The sequence below is a fragment of the Mobula hypostoma genome, chromosome 15 (genome assembly GCF_963921235.1).
Source record: "Mobula hypostoma chromosome 15, sMobHyp1.1, whole genome shotgun sequence".
Classification (NCBI taxonomy): domain Eukaryota; kingdom Metazoa; phylum Chordata; class Chondrichthyes; order Myliobatiformes; family Myliobatidae; genus Mobula; species Mobula hypostoma.
In genome coordinates this window covers 23,451,765-23,478,213 of record NC_086111.1, presented here as the reverse complement: position 1 = coordinate 23,478,213, position 26,449 = coordinate 23,451,765, and the positions used below count along the sequence as shown (strand labels likewise).

The window sequence follows — 26,449 nt, the reverse complement described above, 5'->3', positions numbered from 1 at the left end:
GCTGAAATCTGGAGTAACACGCACAGAAAATGCTGGAGGTGGAGGAACTCAGCAGGTGAGGTCGCATCCATGGAGAGGAATGAACTGTCGACATTTCGGGCCAGGAAAGATTGGAAGTTGAATTAGTACAGTCAAGTACATATTTGTTATCATGATTTAAGAAAATTCTGCCAGCGCAATCTGACCGCACTCTTTCACTGTTTGGGATTCCCTCTCCAACTGTACGAAAGCCACCCACCGTCACGTGTGAGGCGGGGCTCTGGAAAGTCCCGCCCCTCCACCCTCACCGCTTTCTCTCATTCGTTGACTGCGAGCGTTACCCCGCCCCTTCATCCCGCGCTTGTTGGTGTTTTGAGTTGCCATAGGAACGGCGTTGGCCGCTGCGGCGTGAGGTGTGTTATGGCGGCTGAGACGGTGGGTTCCGGCCAAGCGGTGCTGCTGCCGGTGGAAGCCGCCGGCTATGCCGAGAGCTTGCAGGAGTTCCCGCTAAGAGAGATCGGATGCCCGCGGTGAGCGGGGAGTTGGGGTTAACTGGGATCCGCGGGAGGGCGGAGATTAGAGGAAGGAGTACCAACGGGAGAAGAGGGGCAACACACATCAAAGTTGCTGGTGAATGCAGCAGGCCAGGCAGCATCTCTAGGAAGAGGTACAGTCGACGTTTCAGGGCGAGACCCTTCGTCAGGACGGTTGGGGAGGGTAGGGAATGAGTGTGTGGATGCAGGAACGAAACCCCATGATGGGTGCAGAGACATGGACCCCAGGGTGGGTGGAGGGTGAGAAGGAGATTGTAGGAGAGAGGTGGTGGAGGAGTTGACCCAGGGAGGAGGCAGAAGAGTTGATCCTGGGACAGGAAGAATGAGGTCGAGGAATTGTTCTTGGGGTGGGAAGAAGGGGATGGAGAGGTTGGTCTTGGGGAGGGAGTGAACCTTGAGTTCACCCTGGGGAAGGAGAGGGTGACAAAAAGAATTGTTGCTCTGGTGGATGAGAAGACAATTGGGGAAGGAAAAGGTGAGGAGAACAGGGTATAAGGGAGGAGATATAGAAGGGAAGAAGAAGAGTGAAATAAGAGCTCCCATGATTGCCCTGCCAAGGAGTCCCAGTCGATGGGGGAATATTTGGGAGCCTGTGAGGTGATCTCAAGGAGGAATCAGAGATAAGCAAAAGTGAGATGCCAGGGTGCTTGAATAGGAAGAACCTTGATGAACACTGGGAAGATCACAAGTGAGTAAAAACCATTGGTGTTCAATGGCAAGACAATGTGGGAGAGTGAGGGTTTTCAGCTGAGATGATGGTAGAGTGAGTAGCATCATTGATGTGATATATGCGGCACTAGGTGTAGACAAAATGAAAGACAGAGGCTGAGGTGAAGGATGAAAATTCCTGGGTTTGTTCCCACATCAAGGACACTCTGGACTGTGTGATCTGAGGACACCAGGAGGTGTGCAAGGTTAACTTTGGTTTCTTTCACTGCCTTGTCAGCATTGTTTCTTTCTCACAGCTTCGATACATTTACTGGGATTGCAGTGGGATTGCTGTACAATCTGTTTCGCTCTAAATTGCTTTAATGCTTCATAATTAGATTCATAGAACACTACAGCAGAGAAACAGCCCCTTTGGCCCATCTACTTCATACCAAACTATTATTCTGCCTAGTTGCATCAGTCCATACCAGGACCATAGCTCTCCGTAACCCTCCCATCCACATACTTATTCACATTTCTTTTAAATGTTAAAAACAACCCCACATCCACCACTTCTGCTGGTATAAACATTATACTCACTTCCACTGAATTTTCTCTTATCTGATCTGTTGAGGTGAAATAGTTTCCACTTTGCACCTTCCATTGCTACTTTATTCCTGCATGCTTGCCTAATTTTTTTCTACTGTTTGCCCTCTATATTCCTCCTCACTCTGGGAATTAGAAGACCAGTCAGTACTTCAGAAATGGAGCTGGGTCATGGTTTTGATTTTGCATTCCGGTCTTTTCATCTTGGCATATAGTTAAGTGTTCAGCATTTTTAACGACAGTAGCTACTTAAGATATTACTTTTACACCTTATAAATCTGTAATATTCTCTAATGATCTTGGTCTGATGCAAATTTCATGAACTTATACCAAGTGCCCTCAACGTGTCATTGTGACTCACACAATGTCATCTCTTCAGTTTTCTTTGCCTCTGTTCATTTCACAGGTGGTTCAGACAACATGAGTATATTGAGAAGCTGAATATGCAAGCCATCATCAATGTCACTGCTGAGCAAGATGAATTTGTCAAGGAAAACATTCACTCTCTTGGCAAGGTGTGCATGTCTTCTAAAGAGCTAAGGTTTTAGATATAGACCATTTGTCAGACTCTGACAACAGAAGTGTACTTGAATCATTAACCTGCCCCTTTTTGTTGTAGATTATAATGCATGTATGTTCTGTCTTTTCAGCATTCTAGATATACAATATCAGTCTTTTTTTCTCTCTTTAATACTGCTGAGGCACTTTCCACCATGATTTCTTCTTACTACTACAATCAGGCAGGAGGTACAGGAATCTTCGAGCCCACACCACTAGGTTCAGGAACACTTATTACCCTACAACCATCAGGCTCTTGAACCAGCATGGATAACTTCACTCACCACAACACTGAACTGATGGCTTTCCTTTTGATCGCTACCAAGAAGGAGTCTGTGAGCAACCTATCACTGTGTGGCTCACTGTGACAGGCGGGTAGGCCTCTCTGCCTTCTGTAGTGTCCCTCTCTTTCAATGAATGTCAGTGATATCGAAAGATGGTATCGTGATTCTACATTTATGGATTGCACAATTGTGTTTATGGACTGTGGACTTTTTCAGACTTATGGTTTTTATATTATGTGTTTTTTTATCGCCTGTTCCTTTTTTGTTTTGTTGTGTGAGGGAAGGATGTTTGGGGGTTGATGTTTTGATGTTTTGTTAGCTTTTTGTGTGGGGGAGGGGTTGCTTTTTGGGGGTTTGATTTTCCTGTTCCATTTTGTGTGTGTGGGGGGAGGGGTGTTGGGGGTTGATGATCAGGATGTCATTATTTTTTGTGTGGGGGTGGATTTTGATGTTTCTCGCTAGATGACTTTCATGGTCTTTGTTTCATGGCTGTCTGGAGAAGACAAATTTCAGAGTTGTATATAGGTACATGCTTTGACAATAAATGAGCTTTTGTCCATTTGAACCTTTGACTGCACAACCTGCACACTCACTTCCAATGACTCTACAACACATTTTCTCAGTATTATTTATGTTTTTATGTGCACAATTTGGCTTATTTTGCACATTGGTTGTTTGTCAGTCTTTACTTAGGAATAGTTTTTCATAAGTTCATTTTATTGTAAGCATTTACAGGAAAATAATCTCAAGGTAGTATATAGTAACAAGTACTTATTTTGATAGTAAGATTACCCTGCCTTTGACTTTGAACTACTTATCCAGTTACACTGCAGGGATCATTTGGATTCTTTATTCCTATCAGGGAAAATTCCTTGTGCATTTTACTTTTGAAACCGTAAGGTCACTACATCATATGATAACTACACTTCCTTTTTGGAGAAGTTATTCAAATGTTGTTTCTCACCATTTGTAAATAAAATTGGTATGTAAAAGTCATGACCTATTAAACCACATGAAACAAAACCAAGCCATGTAGGATATTTCAGAGGTTGAGAAGATAGGTTAAGTCAGGAAATACTTTGTGACTCAAAACCTAAGAACATAAAGAAGTAAGGAAATTCAGTTTTGAAATCTATTCTATGTAGATGATGTTTTAATTTTTAATTTCAGTGGTGGGAAAGTTGTGAAGTAGATTAGTTCCATCAACACTTGTATGAGCAATCAAGAACTTTTTAGGAAAAAAATGGATTTTGCAGTTTTTCAAGGTACTTTATTTCTTACAAAAGGAATGTTAAAATTGGCTATCTATTCTTAAAAAACCTTCTAAACAGTTAAGTGTTACCTCTTGATTTTCTAATCAGCGTGGAAAGACAGCGTGCCAGTAGCTTGGACATGTTAAGTCATGTATGGTTGAATTGGAGAGATGGAAAAGTTCTTGCTCAAGAAGTTTTGTCATGTAGCACAACTACTTTGTTAACTTCTAATCAGTGCATAATTTGCTGATAGGCACTTCTGAAAATTTGTCAGTTGACAGAGGCTGGCTGTCTAGAAGACAAGCTTTTCTTTGTGCATTTTGTTCTTTCCAGGTGAGGTCAAGTGATTCAGTACTTAACCAGAGTGTTGAAGCTTGGTTTAGCATTAGTTAAAAGCCATTTCTCTCCACACTACCACTCCCCCAACCCACTCACTGCAAAGTACCTTTATCCCTATTACCCACTCTTACTTCTGATGCCTCAGGGTCTTTGATTGTCCTCCAGAAACAGATAAGTCTTATAACCCCTATTCCTTATCCTCCTGATTCCCGGCTTGTCTGCTTAATTTTACTTCTGCACCATCAGTCAGTTTTCAATATAACCAACCATGAACCAACTATCACCTGCTCAACTGATCATCATCTTTTTGCTCCGAGCTTCTTATAAAACTCTCTTAAAATAACATCTGCAAATCCTCTCCTTCTACTGACCCTCCCCAATTCTAACACTAACCAGGCTATTTTTTTTAAACCATCCCCACCTAATGTGGTCTAGAGTTCAACTGATTCCTCCAATAACTTCACTACTCTTGGGTCTCTGCTAGTTGCTAGAAATTTTCAACCAGACACACAGAGAGAACAATAATTTACTATTCTCATCATCATTTTGATTATTTACATACCTTTTTTTAATCATTCTTTCCTTCCTTGCAGCACTTTACAAATCTTCAGCTCCGTTCTTTCTTTCCCCTCTCCCAGTTCCTACTTAAAAACCCGTTACTACTCTAACTTTTCCCAAATTTATTGAAAAGTAATCGACTTGATACATTAGTTTTTTTCTCTATTAAGTGCAAATAAAGCTGTTAGATATTTTCAGATGTTTGATATTTTTCATTTCAACTAAATGTTGAAAATATTACACTGAATTACAGACGCAGATATTACAGATGTTTGAAATCTGAAATAAAAACAGAAAACTGTAAAGGATTAATAATTCCTACTATTTACTGGCATGTGGTTATATATAAATTCCATAAATACTTTAGAATTCTACCAGTTCTGCCCCTTTCCAAAATTCTGCTGAACCCATAATCTGTGTGAATCCTTGCTGCCAACGAGAATATCAGTTGCTTCAGCTGTTAAAATTACTTAAAATATCATCTGCAGTGAATTATTTGTAAATTCATGCCAGGCAGTAACTAATCAGTATTAGTGAACAGATCAGCCTTGTTTTTACTGGTCACAGATGAAAATTCCAGATTGTTAATTTGTTATTATTTGAATTTGAATTGCTGCCTATTACATTCACTATATTACTGTATTAAATGTCCCTGGGGGACCTTATCGCTGTCATTTAAAACTTGATTACATTTCAGGTCCCCACATTGATTCATGAACTCATTGCTGTGGAAGTTTGGAAGCAGAAGGTGTTTCCTGTGTTGTGTCAGCTCCAGGATTTCAATCCAAAGAGCACATTTCCCATATATATTGTGGTGAGTAAGATTATCTGTTAGACATTTTCTGGACATAATCAGTGGAAGGAATCTTGCCTGCATCACTTTAAATTGGTGGCTTTAACGGCCGATGTTTGGAATCTGAAAAGGCTTTAAATCAGACACTTGCAAACAGTTGGAGTAAAAACAGTAAATTTATTTTTTTTAAATGATAAATTTATTTTGAACACAGGAAACTGCTGTTAATTCATGACAAACTTAATTAGACTACTGATGAAATATAAAGAAAGCACAAGGTTTGCCTAAACTTTTAAGTAAAGATCAAATGAACATGTATGCCAGTTTTGGCTCGCGTGATAACACAGCTAAGTGAGTTGCAGAATGCTCTATCTAAACTTTGGTCTACCACTGTGCCCACACAACTGGCTGGCAGATCCGCCAGTTCCCTGTCAACGTATTGTGACCATTATAGCTGTGCTGTATAACAATGCTGGGGCATGTTTTCCACATTGCATACCTGCTGCATAAAATGTACTTTTGGGTTGAATAATACAACGTCTAGCACACTCTGAACTTTTTCCCACAAATACACAAATGCAAATTTGGCTTTCTGCACTGTGGTGTAATTGTCATGTAGTCTGTTTGGGTTTATCTGTTGCATTTACTGATTTTTGTCTTGCACCTTCCTGATGCGCCTTTGAAATAGTACAGAAACAGCCCAATTTGTCCATGCTGACCAAGATACCCATTTAAGCTAGTCCCATTAGACCCATGTCCCTCTAACACTTTCACATCCATGTATCAGTACAAATACTTCAATGTTCTGAAGTTCAGCGTATCAAAAGTTTGCAGCTCCAAATATAGATATTCCCTTTGGTCTCTGAGGGGCCCTATTCTCACCTGAGTTATTCTTTTTTCCTTAATATATTTATAAGATCTCTCTGTATTCTCCTTAATCTTCACTGCCAAAGCTATCTCATGCCCTCTTTTTACCCTCCTGGTTTCGTGTTTTTGTGTACTCATGTATCCCCTATACTCTTCCAGGTATTTACTTGATCCCAGATACTCTACCTGACCCATGCCTCTTTTCCCTAACCAGAGCATCACCATCCCTTGTCATCCAGCGTTCTCTATTCCACCAGCCTTCATTCTAACAGAAACATGCAGACCTTGAACTCTCGAGTACCTCACTTTTTAAAATCTCACACTTGCTGGATGTTTTTTTTTTGCCCGCTAACAACCTACTCCAATCAACTTTTGCAATTTCCTGTCTAATACCATCAAAATTGTCTCAAAATGGAAATTTATCTTGTGCACCAGTTCTATCCTCTTCCATTTTAAATCTAATTGAACCACTAAGTCACAAAATGTTTTCCCACTGGCATCTCGGTCAATTGCCCTGCTCTATTTCCCAAAAGTAGGTTAATTTTTGCTCTGTTCCAAGTAGAGCCAAGATGTCCCAGCATATATTGCCTGAGCAAACTTTCCTGAATGTACTTAACACATTCCTGCCCAGTCTATTTTCAGAAAGTTAAAATCCCCTACCATGACAACTATTATTCTTGCAACTCTGCAATCTCCTTACATACTTATTTCTCTAATTCATATTGACTCTTTGGAGATCTATAGTACAAACCCAAACAAGGTGATTATCCACTTCTTAATTGCCATCTACACCCATATAACCTCATTGGATGATCCCTCAGTAAGTTTAACTTGGACGACTGCTTTGATGGCCTCCTTAATCAAAAATGCAACTTTCCCTTCTCTCTTTCCTCCACCTCAATCTCACCCATTGCAGCTGTACCCAGGAACTTAATAAACTGCTAGTCTTGTCCCTGTAATGGTTATAAAATCCCACTCCAATATATCTATCCATTGCTGATACAATAGGGTGATTTGCTTATTTAAAATAGATTAATTTTTACATTCATTTGAATCAATATGGATTTTCACAGCCAGTAAAAGTCAATATTGCACCTGGGCATGGTGGACCTTTATAGTCCAGCACATAACGCTCCCCATATATTTACTGCAATGTGTAAACTTTTTAAACATGTCATTTAAAGACAAAGGTGTGACATATGTAGTGTTCTTTATCTTCAGAATATTCACATTAGCTTTGATTTGGATAAGTTTAGTTCACTGTTTTCTCTTTCATGCATAGATCCATCATGAAGCAACTATTGTTAACCTCCTAGAAACTATCTTTTACCACAAGGTAGGTGTGTTATGCTTGACTATTAAGTGAACTGAACTAACTATTCCTAAAGCAGACATATAAAGCATTTCTTTGAAGTTCAATTGCTATCTTATCATTCACTATGATGCCACTATTTTTTGCCAAGCAAATAAAAAAATTAGGCTTTGTTTTTCCAAAACCTCATAATGCATGGTGCTACTGCCAGTGATAAGACACCCAAAGTTCAGGGACTATTACACAGAATTTCAGTTGCTTGAATTTCGCTGGCATGTCCACAACACAAATCATGCTACCCAACCCCCCCCCCCATGTATTCTGTCATAAATCTGCATGGAACCTAAAGAGGGGAATAGCTTTTGTTCTGAGGAAACCTCTGCTAGATCCCACATCACATTAGACCTGGCACAGGAATGGTAGCTGATTTACTTGAGTACTGATAAGAAAGGTAAGAGTAAATAGTTTTTTTGATTAATTGCATTGATTTTAATGTTTCATTTGTTCTACATTTACATTTTGAGATATTATTAAATGATGTCAATTTCATTTTTTTAATCTGTGAATGTTCATAGAACATGGAAATCTACAGCACATTACAGGCCCTTCGGCCCATAATGCTGTGCCAACCATGTAACCTACTCTAGACAGTGCCTAGAATTACCCCACCACATAGCCCACTATTGTTCTAAGCACAATGTACCGATCTGAGTCTCTTAAAAGACTGTATTTTATCCACCTCCGCCACTGTCGTCGGCAGAGCGTTCCTCACATCCACTACTCTCTATGTGTAAAAACTTACCCCTGACACCCCCTCTGTATCTACTTCCAAGCACCTTAAAACTATGCCCCCTCATGTTAGCCATTTCAGCCCTGGGAAGAAGCCCACACAATCAATGCCTCTCATCATTTTATACACCTCTATCAGGTCTCTGTCACTCCAAGGAGAGAAAAGGCCAAGTTCACTCAACTTATTCTCATAAGGCACACTCTCCAATCCAGCAACATCCTTGAACATCTCCTTTGCAGTCTTTCTATAGTATCGGTATCCTTCCTGTAGTGAGGTGACCAGAACTGAACACAGTACTCCAAATGGGATCTGACCAAGGTCGTATATAGCTGTAACATTACCTCACAGCTCTTGAACTCAATCCCATGGTTGATGGATGCCAAGACACCATGATATTAAAAACCACTGGAAAAGCATTGATAGCTTTGATAGGTGGTAACATTGGGTATAGAGCTTTGACTTCTGTTAAACGTTTTCAGGAAAGCTTTATGAATGAAACTAGTTGTGATCCACCCATATTGTATGACTATCTAGTCTGAGGCCCTACTGCTGCTCAATCTCCTACCACTTCATTTCAACCATCACCATACCCAAGATTGCTCTGACGAATTGAAACCTCTGTTCATTATGGGAAATGCAAATGGTGAGATTTACTTTGAGAGCAGCAAATTTCTGAAATAGTTGGGCATTATTTCACTTGGTGTTTTTTGCCCTTCTGCATTTTCTTGGTTGAATTAATGTTAAATGAAATTAGTCTAAAACTTTCTGTTTACACCTTTTTGACAGTTGGGTACTTGTTGTTCATATGAAGTTCCCTTATCAACATTTTGAAGCAAATGTGGGTTTGGAATAGAAAGTATCAAGGTTTCTAAACTAATTATGAGTTGACGAACTTGAAAGGAGTCCAGGGATTAAATATCCTGAAAAGGTGGTTCTCAGCAAGGTAACTGATGAATTATTCATCAGTTAAGGATTCTTTTGGGTTTAATGAAATTGTGAACTTTTCAATTGTTACGAGAATACACATAAAATTAAGATGTTTGCTGGCCTGGGCTAGCATCAGTGGCATCAGCAGTTGGTCTGCCACCTGCCCTCAGGGGAAGGAGAGATAAGGAACAATGGAGCAGCGTCTGGAGATGTGTAATGAAGGGACGTGGGAGAGAGAGAGCTGTCTGGAGCGGCTCCCCCCTTTGAACCCTGAACTGTTTGAAGTGATGGACAGGCGATACCCCAGCAGGGGGATAAAAAGGGACAGGTTCGCTAAGACAGACACACGCCACCCGAGGTAACGAGACCCTGGAAGCGGTGCGCCTCTCACGAGTAGGTGAGAAGTACCAGACAACGACCAGGGTGGAAAGGTACAATCAGCGGGAACCCGGTGTGTGTCCGCCCTTGCCTGGGTGCCGGGTTCACTGCAGAGGATCGACCGCATCTGGAGGAGGGGTCACAGTCGGTGACCTCAGGTGACATCACCAAGGACCCGCCCAAAAGTTGCTTGTGAGCATCTCGCCGGTCTGTGAGTGAAGCTGTGCTGAATGAGGAGTTGTTCCTGTTCTCTCTGTCTCTCTCCCTGCACGTAGTCCACCGCCACGGCAACAATTACTGCGAACTGAACTACTAAAACTGGACTGAACTTTGAGTCACTTTGAAATTTGGTCATTTACCCCTAGACAACGATAGAGCTTGATTGATGCTGTTATCTTAATCCTGTGCACATGTGTGGTTATCATTGTTGAACTGTTGCATTTATTATTCTTTCGATTACTGTGTTGCTTATTTCTTTAATAAAACTTTCTTAGTTCTAGTACTCCAGACTCCAACTGAGTGATCCATTTCTGCTGGTTTGGCAACCCAGTTACGGGGTACGTAACATAAGTGGGGGCTCGTCCGGGATTTTGAATGCTAAATTTGGGACGGAGTAAATTGATTGGGTTAAAATTCCCGAAAGAAAGAAAAGACAAACAGCAGAAATGGAGGTTGAGGAATTTATAAAGGCGCCGACCTTGGAGGCATTAGAGGATGCCAGGAAATCGGAATTGATAGCTGTGGCCAAACGGTTGAATCTTGCTAAGGTGAAGTCGACAATGAGGAGAGAGGAGATACACAGAGCTATTGTAGAGCACTATGTATCTAAAGGTGTGTTTCCCCAAGGTGAGCTGGGGGTGGTGTCTATTGAAAAACCTGCTGGAGACGCGGTACAGGTACAGCTTGAAAAACTGAGACTCGAGCACGAGTTCCGGGTACGACAGTTGGAAAGAGAAGAGAAAGAGAGAGACAGACAGTTAGAGAGAGAGGAGAAGGAGAGGCAATGGGAGCAAGAAGAGAGAGGGAAACAGAGCGAAAGGGAATTTGAGCTGGAGAAGTTAAAGATAAGGGCCGAGCAGGGGCTCGTGCCGAACCAAGGTGGAGGGTTCCGGGCGACCCAGGAGGTTAGGCTGGTTCCCCCATTTGACGATACCGACGTGGATCGGTACTTCCTCCACTTCGAAAAAGTGGCTATAAGTCAGGACTGGCCGAGGGATAAGTGGGTTGTTTTACTTCAGAGTGTACTGAAAGGGAAGGCCCAAGAAGCTTACTCAGCTTTGTCTGCGGAAGATGCCCAGAGGTATGAGGTGGTGAAAGAGGCCATCCTCAGGATTTATGAGTTGGTCCCGGAGGCATACCGGCAGAGGTTCCGGAATGCGAGGAAGTAGTGGGACTGCACGTATTTGGAGTTTGCCCGTGAGATGCAAACATATTGTGAGCGTTGGTGCGCCTCTAAGGGGGTAGAGGGGGATTATGACAGACTGCTGCAACTGATCCTGATTGAGCAGTTTAAAGGTTGTGTCCCTGAGGGTATGAGACCCTACCTCGATGAGAAAGAGGCAGCCACGTTAGCCGCAACTGCTAAGTTAGCGGATGAGTATGCGTTGACGCATAAAATGAAGTTTGCCCCGAGTAAAGGCTACCAGAAGGGTAGTCAGGACGGCGGGGAGAGTCCGCCGGAAAAGTCAGAAAGTAAGCCGGGGACTAGTGAAAAGGGTAAGGTAGACCGGGAGCAGTCTGGTCGGAAGTTTCCTGGGGTCGTCTGTTATAATTGTGGGAAAGTTGGACACTTTGCGTCCAGGTGCTTTGCCCCAAGGAAGGAGACGGGGAAAGGAAAAGCGGAAATTTTGAATGGCTGTATCGAGCTGTTAAGCGAACCGCTAGGGAAGGACAGGTCTGAAAAAGTCCAGGAAGGGCGCGAGAGGTTTATCTCGGCCGGATTGGTGTCAGTGAAGGAGAGGTTAAAACCAGTTCCAGTGCGGATCTGGAGAGACACGGGAGCGTGTCAGTCACTAATACTGAAGAGTGTATTAGAGTTTAGCTCAGAGACCCAGACTGGGGAGGTAGAGGTCAAAGGTGTTGGGGAAGGGACAGAGTCAGTCCCTTTGCACCAGATACACTTACAGAGCAACCTGGTCTCTGGACTGGTCACGATCGGGGTGAGGTCCGAATTACCGGTGAAAGACGTGGAAGTCTTGCTCGGTAATGACATCGCCGGAGGAATCGTGTTCCCAGTCGTGAGATTGACGGGTCAGCCTGCCAGCATTGAGGCCCCGCCCATGGACTCGCGGGTTCATCGCGGGCCCGTGATGGTGAATTTGGCTGAAACATTTCTGCCAAGCTTGTATGAGACAGGGGGTAGTGAGATAAGAGGTAGTGAGGGAGCTGGGACGGACGTAGCAGTAGCCAGGAAAGAATTTGTGCAGACGCAGGAGCGAGGCGAGGGGCTGATGGTTTTTGCCGAGACAGCTCTCTCTGACACAGCTTTAACAAGGGAACTAGTAGGCTATTGTGCGGATGAGGAAGTGCTAAGGAAGAAAGGGAAATCAAGGACAGTATCCGCAGATGAGGAGTGGGGGGTGGTGCAAAAGAGCTATGGGGATGAGGTTTTTAACATGGCCCACGAGGTACCCCCCGGTAGACATTTTGCAGTGCTGGAGGAAACAGTTGGTGGAATCATGAAAGAGATTTACCGGCTGCCCAGGAAAAAAAATGTTATTGATCATGACCGACGCGAACTGAGACGGTCACCGGCTTTTGATATGCTAACAAACCTAGTCGGTATTAGCGTGGAAATCAATGAAGCTAGGGGCCCCCTGATAAGAGGAAAAAACCATTTTGAAAAGATTAGGATGGGATCGGTCAGATGGGAGAAGGCTATTGTTTTGGCCAGGTCTACTGATAAGGTCTCCCCTTAATCCCCGAACAAAGCGAATCTTTAGAAGGAGTAATTAAACGACTCGCACCCATGTGTTTGATTGTCCCGAGGAAATGCAAAGAACTGGGACGTTGGGTGATTGTGGTTACAATAGGGCAGCCAAGTAAACAACACCCATATTTTTTGAGTAATTCAGTGACTAAAGGGCTGATGAACACAGAGGTGTGTATTGGCAATTTAATACGGCTGTCTGAAGCCAGTTTGATAGTGAACCTTGAAAAAAATGAATTCGGCCACACGAGGGTCACTTACCTGGGAATTGTGGTGACACAGGGGCAGCTGGCAGTGATACAAGCTACAGTGCAGGCTATCGCTGACCTCCCAACCCCGACAGACAAGAGGGCCCTCAGAAGGCTCTTGGAGATGGTGGGGTACTGCAGGAAGTTTTGCAATAACTCTGCGGTCAATACCCGTCCCCCTCCTACTAAGCCCTTGCGAGAGGAAACTGAGTCGGAATGGGACGACCCTTGTTATTGTGGTCCGGGAAAAAAACCAAATGAGAGGTTACATTGGTCGAAATTCATCAGTGTTTTTGGCCACTATGAAGTTTGCTGAGTTGGAGCCTGGTCTAAGGGATTATTAATAACACGTGTAAAAGGAACAGAAAATGTGATGACTGTCTGTCAAGGTGTTGACAGCTTCAAATTCTCTGTATTAGCCAAACAACTGATAAAGATGCATATTTGTGTGTGTATCCAATAATGTAGTCATGTTTGTAATTTTTACCTCCCGGTAAAAATCCTTAAAAGGGGGGAAGTGTTACGAGAATACACATAAAATTAAGATGTTTGCTGGCCTGGGCTAGCATCAGTGGCATCAGCAGTTGGTCTGCCACCTGCCCTCAGGGGAAGGAGAGATAAGGAACAATGGAGCAGCGTCTGGAGATGTGTAATGAAGGGACGTGGGAGAGAGAGAGCTGTCTGGAGCGGCTCCCCCCTTTGAACCCTGAACTGTTTGAAGTGATGGACAGGCGATACCCCAGCAGGGGGTTAAAAAGGGACAGGTTCGCTAAGACAGACACACGCCACCCGAGGTAACGAGACCCTGGAAGCGGTGCGCCTCTCACGAGTAGGTGAGAAGTATCAGACAACGACCAGGGTGGAAAGGTACGATCAGCGGGAACCCGGTGTGTGTCCACCCTTGCCTGGGTGCCGGGTTCACTGCAGAGGATCGACCGCATCTGGAGGAGGGGTCACAGTCGGTGACCTCAGGTGACATCTCCAAGGACCCGCCCAGAAGTTGCTTGTGAGCATCTCGCCGGTCTGTGAGTGAAGCTGTGCTGAATGATGAGTTGTTCCTGTTCTCTCTGTCTCTCTCCCCGCACGTAGTCCACCGCCACGGCAACGATTACTGCGAACTGAACTACTAAAACTGGACTGAACTTTGAGTCACTTTGAAATTTGGTCATTTACCCCTAGACAACGATAGAGCTTGATTGATGCTGTTATCTTAATCCTGTGCACATGTGTGGTTATCATTGCTGAACTGTTGCATTTATTATTCTTTCGATTACTGTGTTGCTTATTTCTTTAATAAAACTTTCTTAGTTCTAGTACTCCAGACTCCAACTGAATGATCCATTTCTGCTGGTTTGGCAACCCAGTTACGGGGTACGTAACACAATGTATCAAATAATTTCTCTTCATGGTGCCTGTGCAGGATGTGTGCGAGTCTGCAGAGGAAGCAGTGCTGGACCTTGTCGATTACTGTCATCGAAAAATGACCCTACTAGCTGCACAGAGTGAAAAGCAAGAACCTGGTCAAACTCCATCAACAGCCCTAGCAGTAAGATGTATATTTAAACTCCTGTTAATGAGGGTTGCTATATGATTAGATCATGTTCATATGTCTTTCTGTGGTCAATTCTGGATTCCGAACTTTGACATTTGACATTGGGCATTAACATACTGTACTAAGAAATGAGCATATATATGCCGATTTAAAAAAATCTATAATGGTGGTTGTTCTGATTAGAAACATGACCACTTGTTGACAAACTCCTTATTAAACTATATGTATAATTGCCACATCAGAGATGTGAATATACGCAAGGGACCTATTCAGTTTCACTCCTGGAACACATAAATTAATCTGACACTGTAGTTTATTATGGGCATTGTTTCACTGGAGATGCCATTGCTTAGGCCGAAACATTAAGCTAGAGTGTCATCTATCCTCTGAAATTTGACGAACATAAAAATCCCATGTCTTGAGAAGGGCATTTCTTGTTTGTCAACCAACATGCCCAGATAATAGATTTTGATTATTGGGTATTGCTGTGCACAAATGGTTAGCTACAATATTTTGCACTGTAGCAGAGAACACACTCCCAAATGTTCTTTGGCAGATTTCAAGCACTCTTACTCATCAGAAATTATAAAAGGAGAATATCATGTAAGTTTCTTCTTGTCTTCTGAATCTTTGAAAAAGATGTTATTGCCTCTGAGTAGGTATAAACATGACAGAATTGTTGTATCCTTTTTTCATCAATTTTATGATTCTTAATTATATGACTGAATACTCAGCTTGAATTCCAATATAAACCCCAGCATGCTGTATTTAAAATAATTACATGTAGATGGAGAACAATGGTTCTTTTCAGTTTCTTACTTCAAATTGCACTGTTCTAAATTTGGCAAATTAGGACACAAGAAGGGAAAAAAGAAGCCATCCAATTTCCTCTCATTCTCAACATGCTGTATTCTTTTTATCACTGAATTTCTTCAAGGCATACTTACTTCTTTTTCTAATTGGAATCTGGAATCTTTCCACTCCTGTTTCCGTGTATGTATATTAGCCAAATCCTGTCATGGATCCTTGATTACCTGACTGGCAGACCACAGTATGTGTGCTTGCAACACTGTGTGTCAGACAGAGTGATCACCAGCACTGGGGCTCCACAGGGGACTGTCTTGGCTCCCTTTCTCTTCACAATTTACACCTCGGACTTCAACTACTGCACAGAGTCTTGTCATCTTCAGAAGTTTTCGGATGACTCTGCCATAGTTGGATGCATCAGCAAGGGAGATGAGGTTGAGTACAGGGCTACTGTAGGAAACTGTCACATGGTGTGAGCAGAATGATCTGCAGCTTAATGTGAAAAAGACTAAGGAGCTGGTGGTAGACCTGAGGAGAGCTAAGGTACTGGTGACCCCTGTTTCCATCCAGAGGGTCAGTGTGGACATGGTGGAGGATTACAAGTACCTGGGGATACGAATTGACAATAAACTGGACTGGTCAAAGAACACTGAGGCTGTCTACAAGATGGGTCAGAGCCGTCTCTACTTCCTGAGGAGACTGAGGTCCTTTAACATCTGCCGGACGGTGCTGAGGATGTTCTACGAGTCTGTGGTGGCCAGTGCTATCATGTTTGCTGTTGTGTGCTGGGGCAGCAGGCTGAGGGTAGCAGACACCAACAGAATCAACAAACTTATTCGTAAGGCCAGTGATGTTGTGGGGATGGAACTGGACTCTCTCACGGTGGTGTCTGAAAAGAGGATGCTGTCTAAGTTGCATGCCATCTTGGTCAATGTCTCCCATCCACTACATAATGTACTGGGTAGGCACAGGAGTACATTCAGCCAGAGACTCTTTCCACCAAGATGCAGCACAGAGCGTCATAGGAAGTCATTCCTGCCTGTGGCCATTAAACTTTACAACTCCTCCCTTGGAGGGTCAGACACCCTGTGCCGATAGGCTGGTCCTGGACTTATTTCATAATTTACTGGCATAATTTACATATTACTATTTAACTATTTATGGTTCTATTACTATTTATTATTTATGGTGCAACTGTAATGAAAACCAATTTCCCCCTGGGATCAATAAAGTATGACTATGACTATTTTAGAAACCAGAATGCTCAATTTATAGATAACGTTAAAACCAGTTTTGTTTTGGACGTGTGCTCTTTGCACTCTTCATTTGATTTTGAAAGCAACATTGGATAGTCCAGAACATCCTCCATGAAGTGTAACAAAAGAATTTGATCTCCAAATCTGGTCCTTCATGTACTTTTGAATGTTTCTTTTGACAAGCATATTTATAGAAGCTGTAGGGTGTGTGTAGTGCCATCCCATTTTTATGTTCCTTACACAAAATTCATTTGTGATTCCAACTTGTAAAAAGAGAAAAGTTGAGTCAGATGCTGCATTTATTAAAAGGGAGCTTCCCTCCTTAGATGCGACTATGGAGTCCTGTCATAGCTGTACTGGTAGACCTGCCTTAAAAAAATTATCAATACAGCGGGATCAAAATGATCTGGTAGTCCTCTGAATGGATGGTTAGTGGAGTCCAATGAGAATCAGAATCAGGTTTATTGTCACCAGTATGTGTCATGAAATTTGTTAACTTAGCAGCAGCAGTACAATGCAATACATGATAATATTGGAAGTTTTTTAAAAAAAGTAAATCAATTACAGTAAGTGTGTGTATGTGTATGTATGTCATAGATTAAAAATAGTGCAAAAACACAAAGTATATATTTTTTTTAAAAAGTGAGGTACTGTTCATGGGTTCAGTGCCCATTCGGAGTCGTATAGCAGAGGGGAAGAAGCAGTTCCTGAATTGCTGAGTGTGTGCCTTCTGGCTTCTGTATCTCCTTCCTGATGGCAACAGAAAGGTGGGTGACGGGGGTTCTTAATAATGGACGCCACCTTTATGAAGCACCACTCCTTGATACTACAAAGGCTAGTACCCAAGATAGAGCTGACTGATTTTACAACTTTTTGTATTCTCTTTCCGTCCTGTGTGGTACCCCCCTCCCACCAGACAAAAACAATAAGAACTGGTGTAAAATAATGAAAAGTACTGATTACTAATCACATGTCACACAAGGTAACATTATAACACAGATTTATTACCAATTATTTTAATTAGCTAATGAAATTAGACCAAGAAAAACAGAATTTTTAAAGATTTTTGGCTCTAACAATATACCTTGCTATTCATAAAATATATATGCAGGATTGTCTTTCTGAAGTTAAAATTTGTGAGCAAAGATGTACCTAGATTCTGTGTGACTTTCTGTTCAAAGAAAGGCTGCAGTACGGGTTGAAATTTTATCTGCGTGTGTTTTGTTTTATAAAGGAGTTGAAAAAACAGAGTCAAGAGTTGGAATTTGATATCTCGGTGAAGGCTGTTGCTATTCTTCGCTATATAACTGATCACATTGACGGGTGAGTAACATGATCGTTGCTTCATGTAACATGGATGGTTAATGAAGGATCATATTTTGTATGATAAATATTGGCATGCTGATTGAGAAATTTTATAGCTTTTCTCACAACAAGAAGTATCAATTTTGTGCTTATTGAGATGTGGTATGTGGAGACTTCAGAGGAATGCTTTCCTTATTTTATCCCAAGCCCATGAAGCATCCCAAAGTCAAATAATATGCTCCTTCCAGCATTTCAGAATGGTGCTCTAATACCATTACCAGTGTCATTTCTGCAGTAGTGTGACAATTTTATCATTCTTTGAATGAGGTTATTATTTTGACATCTAATTATGTTAAAAAGTGAAATATATTTTACTGTACTTTTTTACAAGATTGATATAGCAGAATTTTTTTTTGTTTCATTGCCTTGTGCTCCATAATGCTATTACTCTGCACTTAGTTATGTTTGTGCATCCGCTTAGTTGTGAGCAACATTTTACAAGGACTCTGTATGTCTGATATACATACAGCCTTATTAACCACCAAGATTTTGGGCTCCTTGAATTAGATTTATATATTTCCCTGATTTACAGCACAGTCGATTACTGTGAAACCCACTGATGATTGTATTTTCAGCTGCTTTGGCCATAAGCTTTGGTATTTCCTTCCAGAAACTCTCTACCTCTCTCTTCTCCTAGCTCCTCAAATATCATTTAATAACGCTGCTTGCGTTGCAATGCTCCATACACATACTAAACTGTTCTAGTCATTCCTGCTTCTCTATTAGCAATTATATGTTTTATTTTGGATAGTTAACATATAATTTTCAATCATAGATGTTTTGAATTCAACTCCTAATTTTTTTTTCCATGATGTGGGAGAAAAAAGAAATCTTTAAATTGCTTTAAACTTTAAACTGTTCAGTTATGTAGAATAAATTACTTTTGGAACTTTTACCTGATGGACCACTATCCCTGAAGTTGATACACTTATTCCAGATGTTACTTGGTACGTAAATGCTTTATTGCAACCATAAGACGCATTTGTGGTTTGCTTATAGTGGTTTCTCCCTAATTTTATGGCTAGTTCAAAACATTAAAAAAGTTACCTTGCATTGAGTTTCTGTCTTTAATTGCCTCAAAATATTTTGGAAGTAAGTAAATTGCTTTTGAGGTTTAGTCAAATATCTGGAAAATGTCAGATAGTTTTCATGAAGTAAAGTCCTACAAACAATTAAAATGCCTTTGTTATTATTTTTATTTATTGATTAAGGGATAAAATTGCTGTAAAATTGTCTGCTGAAGGCATCCTTGATTTCTGTAAGCAGGCTGGGGAGAAGAAAGACATCATGTCTACAGTGTTGGCTTGAGTGGAATCCCAAGGCTGCACTGGTTATAACTGCTATGCCTTGGATAAGAAATTGAACCAAAAGCTCTCTAAACTTCAGTGCATGAAAAATATTCTGCAGCAGTATTTAAAGAATAACTGGGTTATTATGGTAGTATGCTAACAATATTAAGCAGTCTCTCAGGGTCTTTGTTGATGTGTAGTTTCCCATTGATTCTGTGGTATTCCTTTGTACTACTGTGAATGCCTGCAGAGAAAATGAATCTCAGAGTGGTATATGGTGACATATGTGTATTTTGATAATATATTTACTTTGAACTTTGAAAAATGACTTGCTTTCTCTCCAGCTTTCTAGGTTCTGGAGTGATTGATGAGGCCAATATGGGACCATTGACTTGAGGTTCTCAATGCCATTCTGAAAGCTCCTTCTCTACTTTCATGCTCATGGGGCAGGAATTCCCAAAGTCATTTGGAATTTTCGTGTTTTTTTTCAAGGAAACACATCCATGAATTCTATTCCTCTGTTCACTTGGTAATCTGTTGATGTCTGTTTCGGGAGTTTGGTGTTGGCCAAGTGAAGAAAATGGGCTGTTCAACAGAGCCATCTCAATGCAATTATAATCAATGATAATCTCCAACCAACACAACTCAGACACTTATCTCAATATTCTAGCTAAGATCTTGTTAAATATTAGATCCTGGGATGTACCTATGTTACAACAATGAATATGCTTTAAAATTTATTATGAATAGTTTTGGAAAGCACTACAGTGTGGAAGAGCTACACTACTGAAGCACATTGGAGCAAATCTCCCTTTGCTGCAAAGTCATTGGCTGTCAATCACAGCACTGTGCCGTTTGTTACACTTGTCCTCTTGGAGCTCAGTTCCCAATGCTTTAGTGAAGTAGAGTTCAGCAGAAAGACTCAACTTGTAGAATGAAAGGGTTAATGTATGAGGAGTATGTGATGGCTGAGGGCCTGTACCCGTTGAAAGCTATCGAATATTGAAAGGCTTAAGTAGGGTGAACGTGGAGAGCATATTTATAATAGTGAGGGAGTCTTGGACCAGAAGGCACAACCTCAAAATAGAAGGATACCTAATTAGTACAGAGATGAGGAGGAATATCTTTAGCAGAGGGTGATGAATGTGTGGAATTAATTACCACAGATGGCTATTGGATATATTAAAAGTGGAGGTTGATATGTTCTTGATTAGTAAGGTGTAAAAGGTTATGGGGAGAGGACAGAGGAATGGGGTTGAGTGGGATACGAAATCAGCCATAATCGAACAGCAGAGCAGACTCGATGGACCGGTTGGCCTAACTCAATTCTGATATCTTATGATCTTTTAGAATGGTGAAAGTCTTTGATAGTCTTTGAAGCCCTGTCTGCAGATTAATTAACTATTGATGTTCAATGTCATCAAGACTAGTTAGCAGCATCTGGGATCTATAAAAAATATTGAGGGAAAAATTGAAACTTTTTAAATATTCACGACACTGAAAAAGATACTGTTAAAAGCTTTAAAATAACCTAAATATTAAAATTGTTTTTCTCCAGCAGCTAGTTTATTTGACTAGTTTGCTTTCCTCATTCTAAAACTGGTGCAGGAGCAGAGGATGGGCATCCCAAGTTAGCCTGCAGAAGCTCATGCTGTCCCATGATGAAGTAAGATGCTGCCATCAGTTTATCCAGCAGCGATGCTGCATACCCAGTTAAATGCTGGTGTCAGGGTGGAAGATTTTCCCCATTATCTTGACGTTACTTCAGTGCTGTTTATGACAACCTGCTGTGCAAAAATTGGCTGATTCATTTCCAATACTGGCTATATTTCAAAATGTTTTATAAAGCACTTTAAAATATCCTTGGGGTATTAAAGGTACTACATAGTTGAAAGTCATTATATAAACAATCTTCTTTTTATTTGAATACCCTAGCCAAATTGTGACAATTCTATAGTGTAATTGTCAGATATATTTGGTCAACATTTGGTTTTCATTGGAGATGCTATTTTAATTAATTTGATTGTACATTCTTTCATGTTAATTGAAGCCTGCCGATCAGTGTTCAGACACGACTGTTGAACACTCACAATTTGCCTTGTGTGCTGGTTCACCTGGTGGAGCATTGCCCCTGGAGACGATATAATTCAAAAGGTATGTGGCCTGATGTTTGTTGCCACAATTGTGGCTGATTATGACTATCTAAACATGCGAGAGGTTTTCTGCTTCCCATCCTTAATGAGAAATTACTATATTTAAGAGACATTTAGACAGATATTTAAATGCACAACTCCATGTCTCCAAGACTCTAAAGCAGCCTTTCCCAACCTTTTTGCCCTGGAGGAGCCCTTGAAATGATTTCCAAGTCTCAGGGAACCCTTGCATAAAAATTATTATATCTAGAGCTCATGGTACGTTAGCATGATCAGTAAGTTGTACATATAATAATCCAAAAATAATTGTTAATGCCCTTTTGAGTGGAGAATGAATTTTTAGCCAGCCTTTCTTGAAGAACACAGGTAGTTAAGCTTAGCTTACCTTTCTTGCAATTAATCTTTCTTTACCTTTCATAAATTTTAAAAACTCATAAGGCAAATGTAATAAATTTCTGTTTTCAAAAAGACTTGAGACTTTCTGATCCTTCTTCACTCTCAAGCCCAAGCAGCAGTGGAAACATTTCAAAATTTCCTTTTGCAACATGATTTTTCCAAAGATTCAGTTTCTTTTTAAGTCCAAGAATCTTGCCACTTGAAGTCGAACATTTTCTCCAAGGCCTTACGGAGACTTGTTCAACTGGTTCATAAGATGAAAAATGTCTGCTAAGTAGACTAGTTTCTACAGCCATTCTTCACCTTTAAAGCACTCAGCAAAATCTGGCCTGCTATTTTCTTGAAAGTACCCCTGCAATTCACCTTTCAGCTCAAACACCCTGTTGCGAATTCTTCCTCTGTTAAACCATTAGATTTCTGTATGTAGCAGGAGATTGGTGTGCTGTTTGTCCAGGCTTTCACACAATATTTTTAAACATTCTCGAGGGAACTGTTCTTTGTTTAATAAAGTTAATCATTTTTGTAGTACCATCCAGAACATTTTTCATTTCATCTTCAAGAGTTTTTGACATCAGCACTTCTCTGTGAAGAAAGCAATGCGTTGTGACAATGTCAGAATTTTCTTTTTTTAACGAGAGAAACAAAACCTCTCATGGAGCCAATCATTGATGGTGCACCATCAGTACAAATGCCAACTCAGTTCCTTCAAGACGGACCTTTTGTTTCCAGATCTGAAGGCAAAACATTAAATATATTTTGGCCTTTGCTTGTTTTGGGCAGCTCTTTACAACAGAAAAAGTTTTCTTGAATTTCACTATCATTTACAAATCTTACAAATGCTACAATTTATTGGTGAAATCTGTTGACTCATCAACCTAGATAGAGAATCTGTTATTTTTAGTTTATCACACAAAACCCTCTTTAGCATCATGTGACATGTCATCAAAATGTCGACTTTTTTATACTATTTAAGAGTGAAACCTTTTCAATTTCTCGTACTGCATCTTGTTCTAACACGGGTTAATAAAATATAAAAAAGAATGGCATTATAAATTACTAAACAAGAAAAACGCAAAAGATACGTAAACTTAACAATGCAATTCACTTTTAACCTACAGAATCCACCTTTTGCAACATATAAAACAACAGCAAAGCAGCAGGCCAGTAGCTGAGTCGCAGCGCATAAAAATACCTTCTTTAGAATGAAAATTTCCCTCCATTTTTCTGCTACACCAGTAGAGTTTGTTCACTACCATAAGTCAGTCAGTGGTGCATAAGGGAAAGTTGTAGGAGGTTATTCTGGAGGGAGAGGCTGACGTCACAGCCCTTGGGTGAGTCCATTCAATGCTCGGAAAATGCACTTCAGGCAACTACCGTCCTTTCTTCCGTGCAATACAGCACTCACCAATTATCAATGGCCTCCCCTATCTCGCATCAAAAACTGAGAATGGACTCAACTAAGAAAGCATGGTCCTACAGCGCACTGCCATACTGGACTGAGAGACCTCTCATGCGATTGCTAATGTGGCTGCTTGGTCACTACTACCACTGCGAGTGCAGCATCGCATTTTGCGCGAAGTTCAAAAAACAATGTTTTTTTATCACAATCTCTTGCAGAACCCCTCATGACCTCTCATGGAACTCGAGGGTTCCGCGGAACCCCGATTGAGAAATCTTGCTCTAAAGCCTTGAAATGCTGCTCTTCAATGTGCTTCCCTTCCTTTTGCCCTGACTTACCCGCTTATGCCCTTGTACTTTCTTCGCACATACTTCCTGCACATGCGTGATGCCTTACTCTCACATTCTCCGAGCTGTAGTAAATATTAAATTTTAATTGCACCAAATAAGTAAAATGACGCCAAATGTGCCACAGAGGTAGAGCAATTTCAAACATAATCTTTAGTTTTTTTGTTATTGAAAATAAATAGGAAAAATTCTACCTTTCATTTGAGTCTCAAATATTTTCAGAGCTATGAGGAAATGGTAGCTGAGTGAGACAAGCATAATTGTTCTTGGTTGTGTCAGAACAAATTCAATAGACCACATGAGCTCCTTTAATGCTCCAAAATTTCTGTAATTCTCAATTGCATTGTGTATTAGGCCTTATCTGCTGACCCTGGCGATAATAGCCACATCCTATAACTGAATAAAAATATTGCTGCAATAATTAATAAACAATTGTAAACTAGAATGGAAGGGGTAGTGGTGGGAAACAGAGCAACACTCAGCCAGTGGGGGAATTGAGGAACGGTATATGGCTTTTCCATAATGTGTCCTTTTGACTATTTTTGATTACTTTCTATGTTTTCTAAGTGATTTATCCAGACTTTTTCCTCTATCAGTTTGCCTACCATGGTGATAGTCCAACTGACCCATAATACTTAGTCTTTTGCTTTTAAACAGCCCGACCAGTGAACCAACAGCATTTTCTGATGGACTAGAGGGATTTGGATTTAAATCACTAAAAGTGGCAATCACTCTATCAATGAAATAAAAGTTATTCAGAAATCCTGATGAAATATTGGCCTCAACGAGTCTGGAATTGAAAAAGGGAAATGATCCATTAGTTGAACAGAGCTTTTAAGGAGCTATGTGGTGCTTAATCTTGTATTTATTTCCTTAGGCTTAAAATATAAAAGACTAATCTAGCTTTTGTGAAACTACATTGACTTATTAATCCTTTCACTGCCCCATGAGCAATTGATATCATTAATCTAATTCAATACAAATCCCCTAGCTGCTTTTACCTATAGAACCATCTGGATATGTATTATTAATGTTGATTCAATTAATGAAACACAGATTAAACTACATTTTGTGCCCTATATTTCTCCTATATTTTGGATTGCCCCCTCCCCCTCTCAAATCTCTTACTAGCTGTTCTTTCAGTTAGTCCTGACGAAGAGTCTCGGCCCGAAACGTCAAATGTACCTCTTCCTAGAGATGCTGCCTGGCCTGCTGCGTTCACCAGCAACTTTGTGTGTTGCTTGAATTTCCAGCTTTGGCAGATTTCTTCGTGTTTGCATCTTGTGCCCTGTTCTGGTTTTAAAATTTTATAATCGCTGCAGTTCTGCAACTGAACAAAAATGAATGTTTTTAAAACAGTAGCTGAATCAGTGGTGTTAATAAATATGAAATTTTCTATTTATTTACATAAGCCAAACTGGCTTTTTAAAAGCTAAGTTTAAAAAAAAATTGTTTTACTTGTAATAAAATTTGCACTGTTATCATTGAAGAAGATTATTAGGGACAGGAATTACTTGCATTTGGAAAAGCATGGGTATATTAGGGATGAAAGGCTTTGTGTAGAGCCGGTCCTGTCTCATTATTTTCATTGAGTTTTTTGAGGAGATGAAAATGATTAATGAGGGTAGGGTAGTGGATGTTATCTTCATGGACTTTGGTAAAGCACTTGACAAAGTCTTTATTATTAAGCTGGTCAGAAGATTAAGTTAATAAGATCCATGATGAGTTGGTACATTGGCTTGATCATAGAAGACAAATGGTTGAGGGGTATTTTTCTGACTGGAAGTCTGTGACCAGTGGCGTTTTGGGAGCTCTGTTGCTTGGAATATATATATAAAACATTTTAGATAAAAATGTAGGTGGTCCAATTAGTAAGTTTGCAGATGGCAAGAAAATTCGTGGAGTTGTACATAGTGAGTAAGGTTGTCAAAGGATTCAGCAGAATATACTGTAGATAAGTTGGAAACTAGGGTGGAGAACTGGCAAGTTAGAAGTGATGCATTTTGGGAGGTCAAATGCCAGAAGAAAGTATGTAATATATGGCAGAACCTTTTATTTCCATGGGTGAAAATAGCAATACTAAATAGTGTTGATTTAATGTGAGGGGGAGAGGTTTGAAAGGAGGTAAGTTTTTTGTTTTAAAGAGAGTGGGAGGTGCCTGGATCATGCTTCCAGGGCAGGAGGTAGAAATAGATATGAGAGCAACATTTAAGATAAATTTAGACAGACTCATGAATAGACAAGGAATTGAGGGATGTAGACCATATGCAAATAGATGGATTAAACTACATTAGCCTCATGTTTGGCACTGACATGATGGGATGCAGGTTATGTTCCTATGCTGTGCTCATCGATGTTCTAAAGAACCAAATTCCTTATTTGACTCGCCTGCTAATTCGGGTTAATGAACTCAGAGCTGTAATAAATTATTCTGGTTCACAAGTGATCTATGAAAGGCAATTTGAAACATAGAAAACCTACAACACAATACAGGCCCTTCGGCCCACAAAGCTGTGCCGAACATGTCCTTGCCTTAGAAATTACCTAGGGTGGCTCTCCTCCATTATGTCCTGTTTAAGTTTAGAGAAAATAAGAAGTCAGACATTTGATACATCCTTTAAATCTGAGCAAATCTGGCGACCTTTTATTCAATATTTTCATTTAATTTGATTTATTACTCTTTCAATTTTTTTTCGAAGTTTTAGATTTGATCAGAAATTCTTTCTTTTTTTGATCGTATCCTCAAAATGGACTGCCCAGTCCCTTTTTTTTTGTTTTTTTTTAATGTAGTGTAGTGGGTTTTTTTTCTTCATTTAAAATTCAAAGTTTTTTTCTTTCCTCTTCATGAACTGATAAGAGGAG

At 40.6% G+C, this 26,449-nt stretch overlaps 1 protein-coding gene across 3 annotated transcripts in view; it reads left to right on the top strand.

The window, feature by feature from the left end:
* Positions 1 to 376: 376 nt before the first annotated feature.
* zmynd10 (zinc finger, MYND-type containing 10) overlaps positions 377 to 26,449 on the top strand; it is a 54,119-nt gene continuing 28,046 nt past the window's right edge. Inside the window, exons 1-7 of one of the 3 annotated variants that reach the window (XM_063067847.1) lie at positions 377 to 414; positions 2,194 to 2,302; positions 5,477 to 5,593; positions 7,722 to 7,775; positions 14,444 to 14,569; positions 17,873 to 17,961; positions 21,343 to 21,446. In XM_063067847.1, the coding sequence (XP_062923917.1) occupies positions 2,231 to 2,302; positions 5,477 to 5,593; positions 7,722 to 7,775; positions 14,444 to 14,569; positions 17,873 to 17,961; positions 21,343 to 21,446 (562 nt within the window). In that variant the 5' untranslated portion in view covers positions 377 to 414; positions 2,194 to 2,230. Of the gene's footprint in view, positions 510 to 2,193; positions 2,303 to 5,476; positions 5,594 to 7,721; positions 7,776 to 14,443; positions 14,570 to 17,872; positions 17,962 to 21,342; positions 21,447 to 26,449 lie in introns of all 3 variants that reach the window. The other 2 variants (XM_063067846.1, XM_063067848.1) reach the window with 2 other exon arrangements.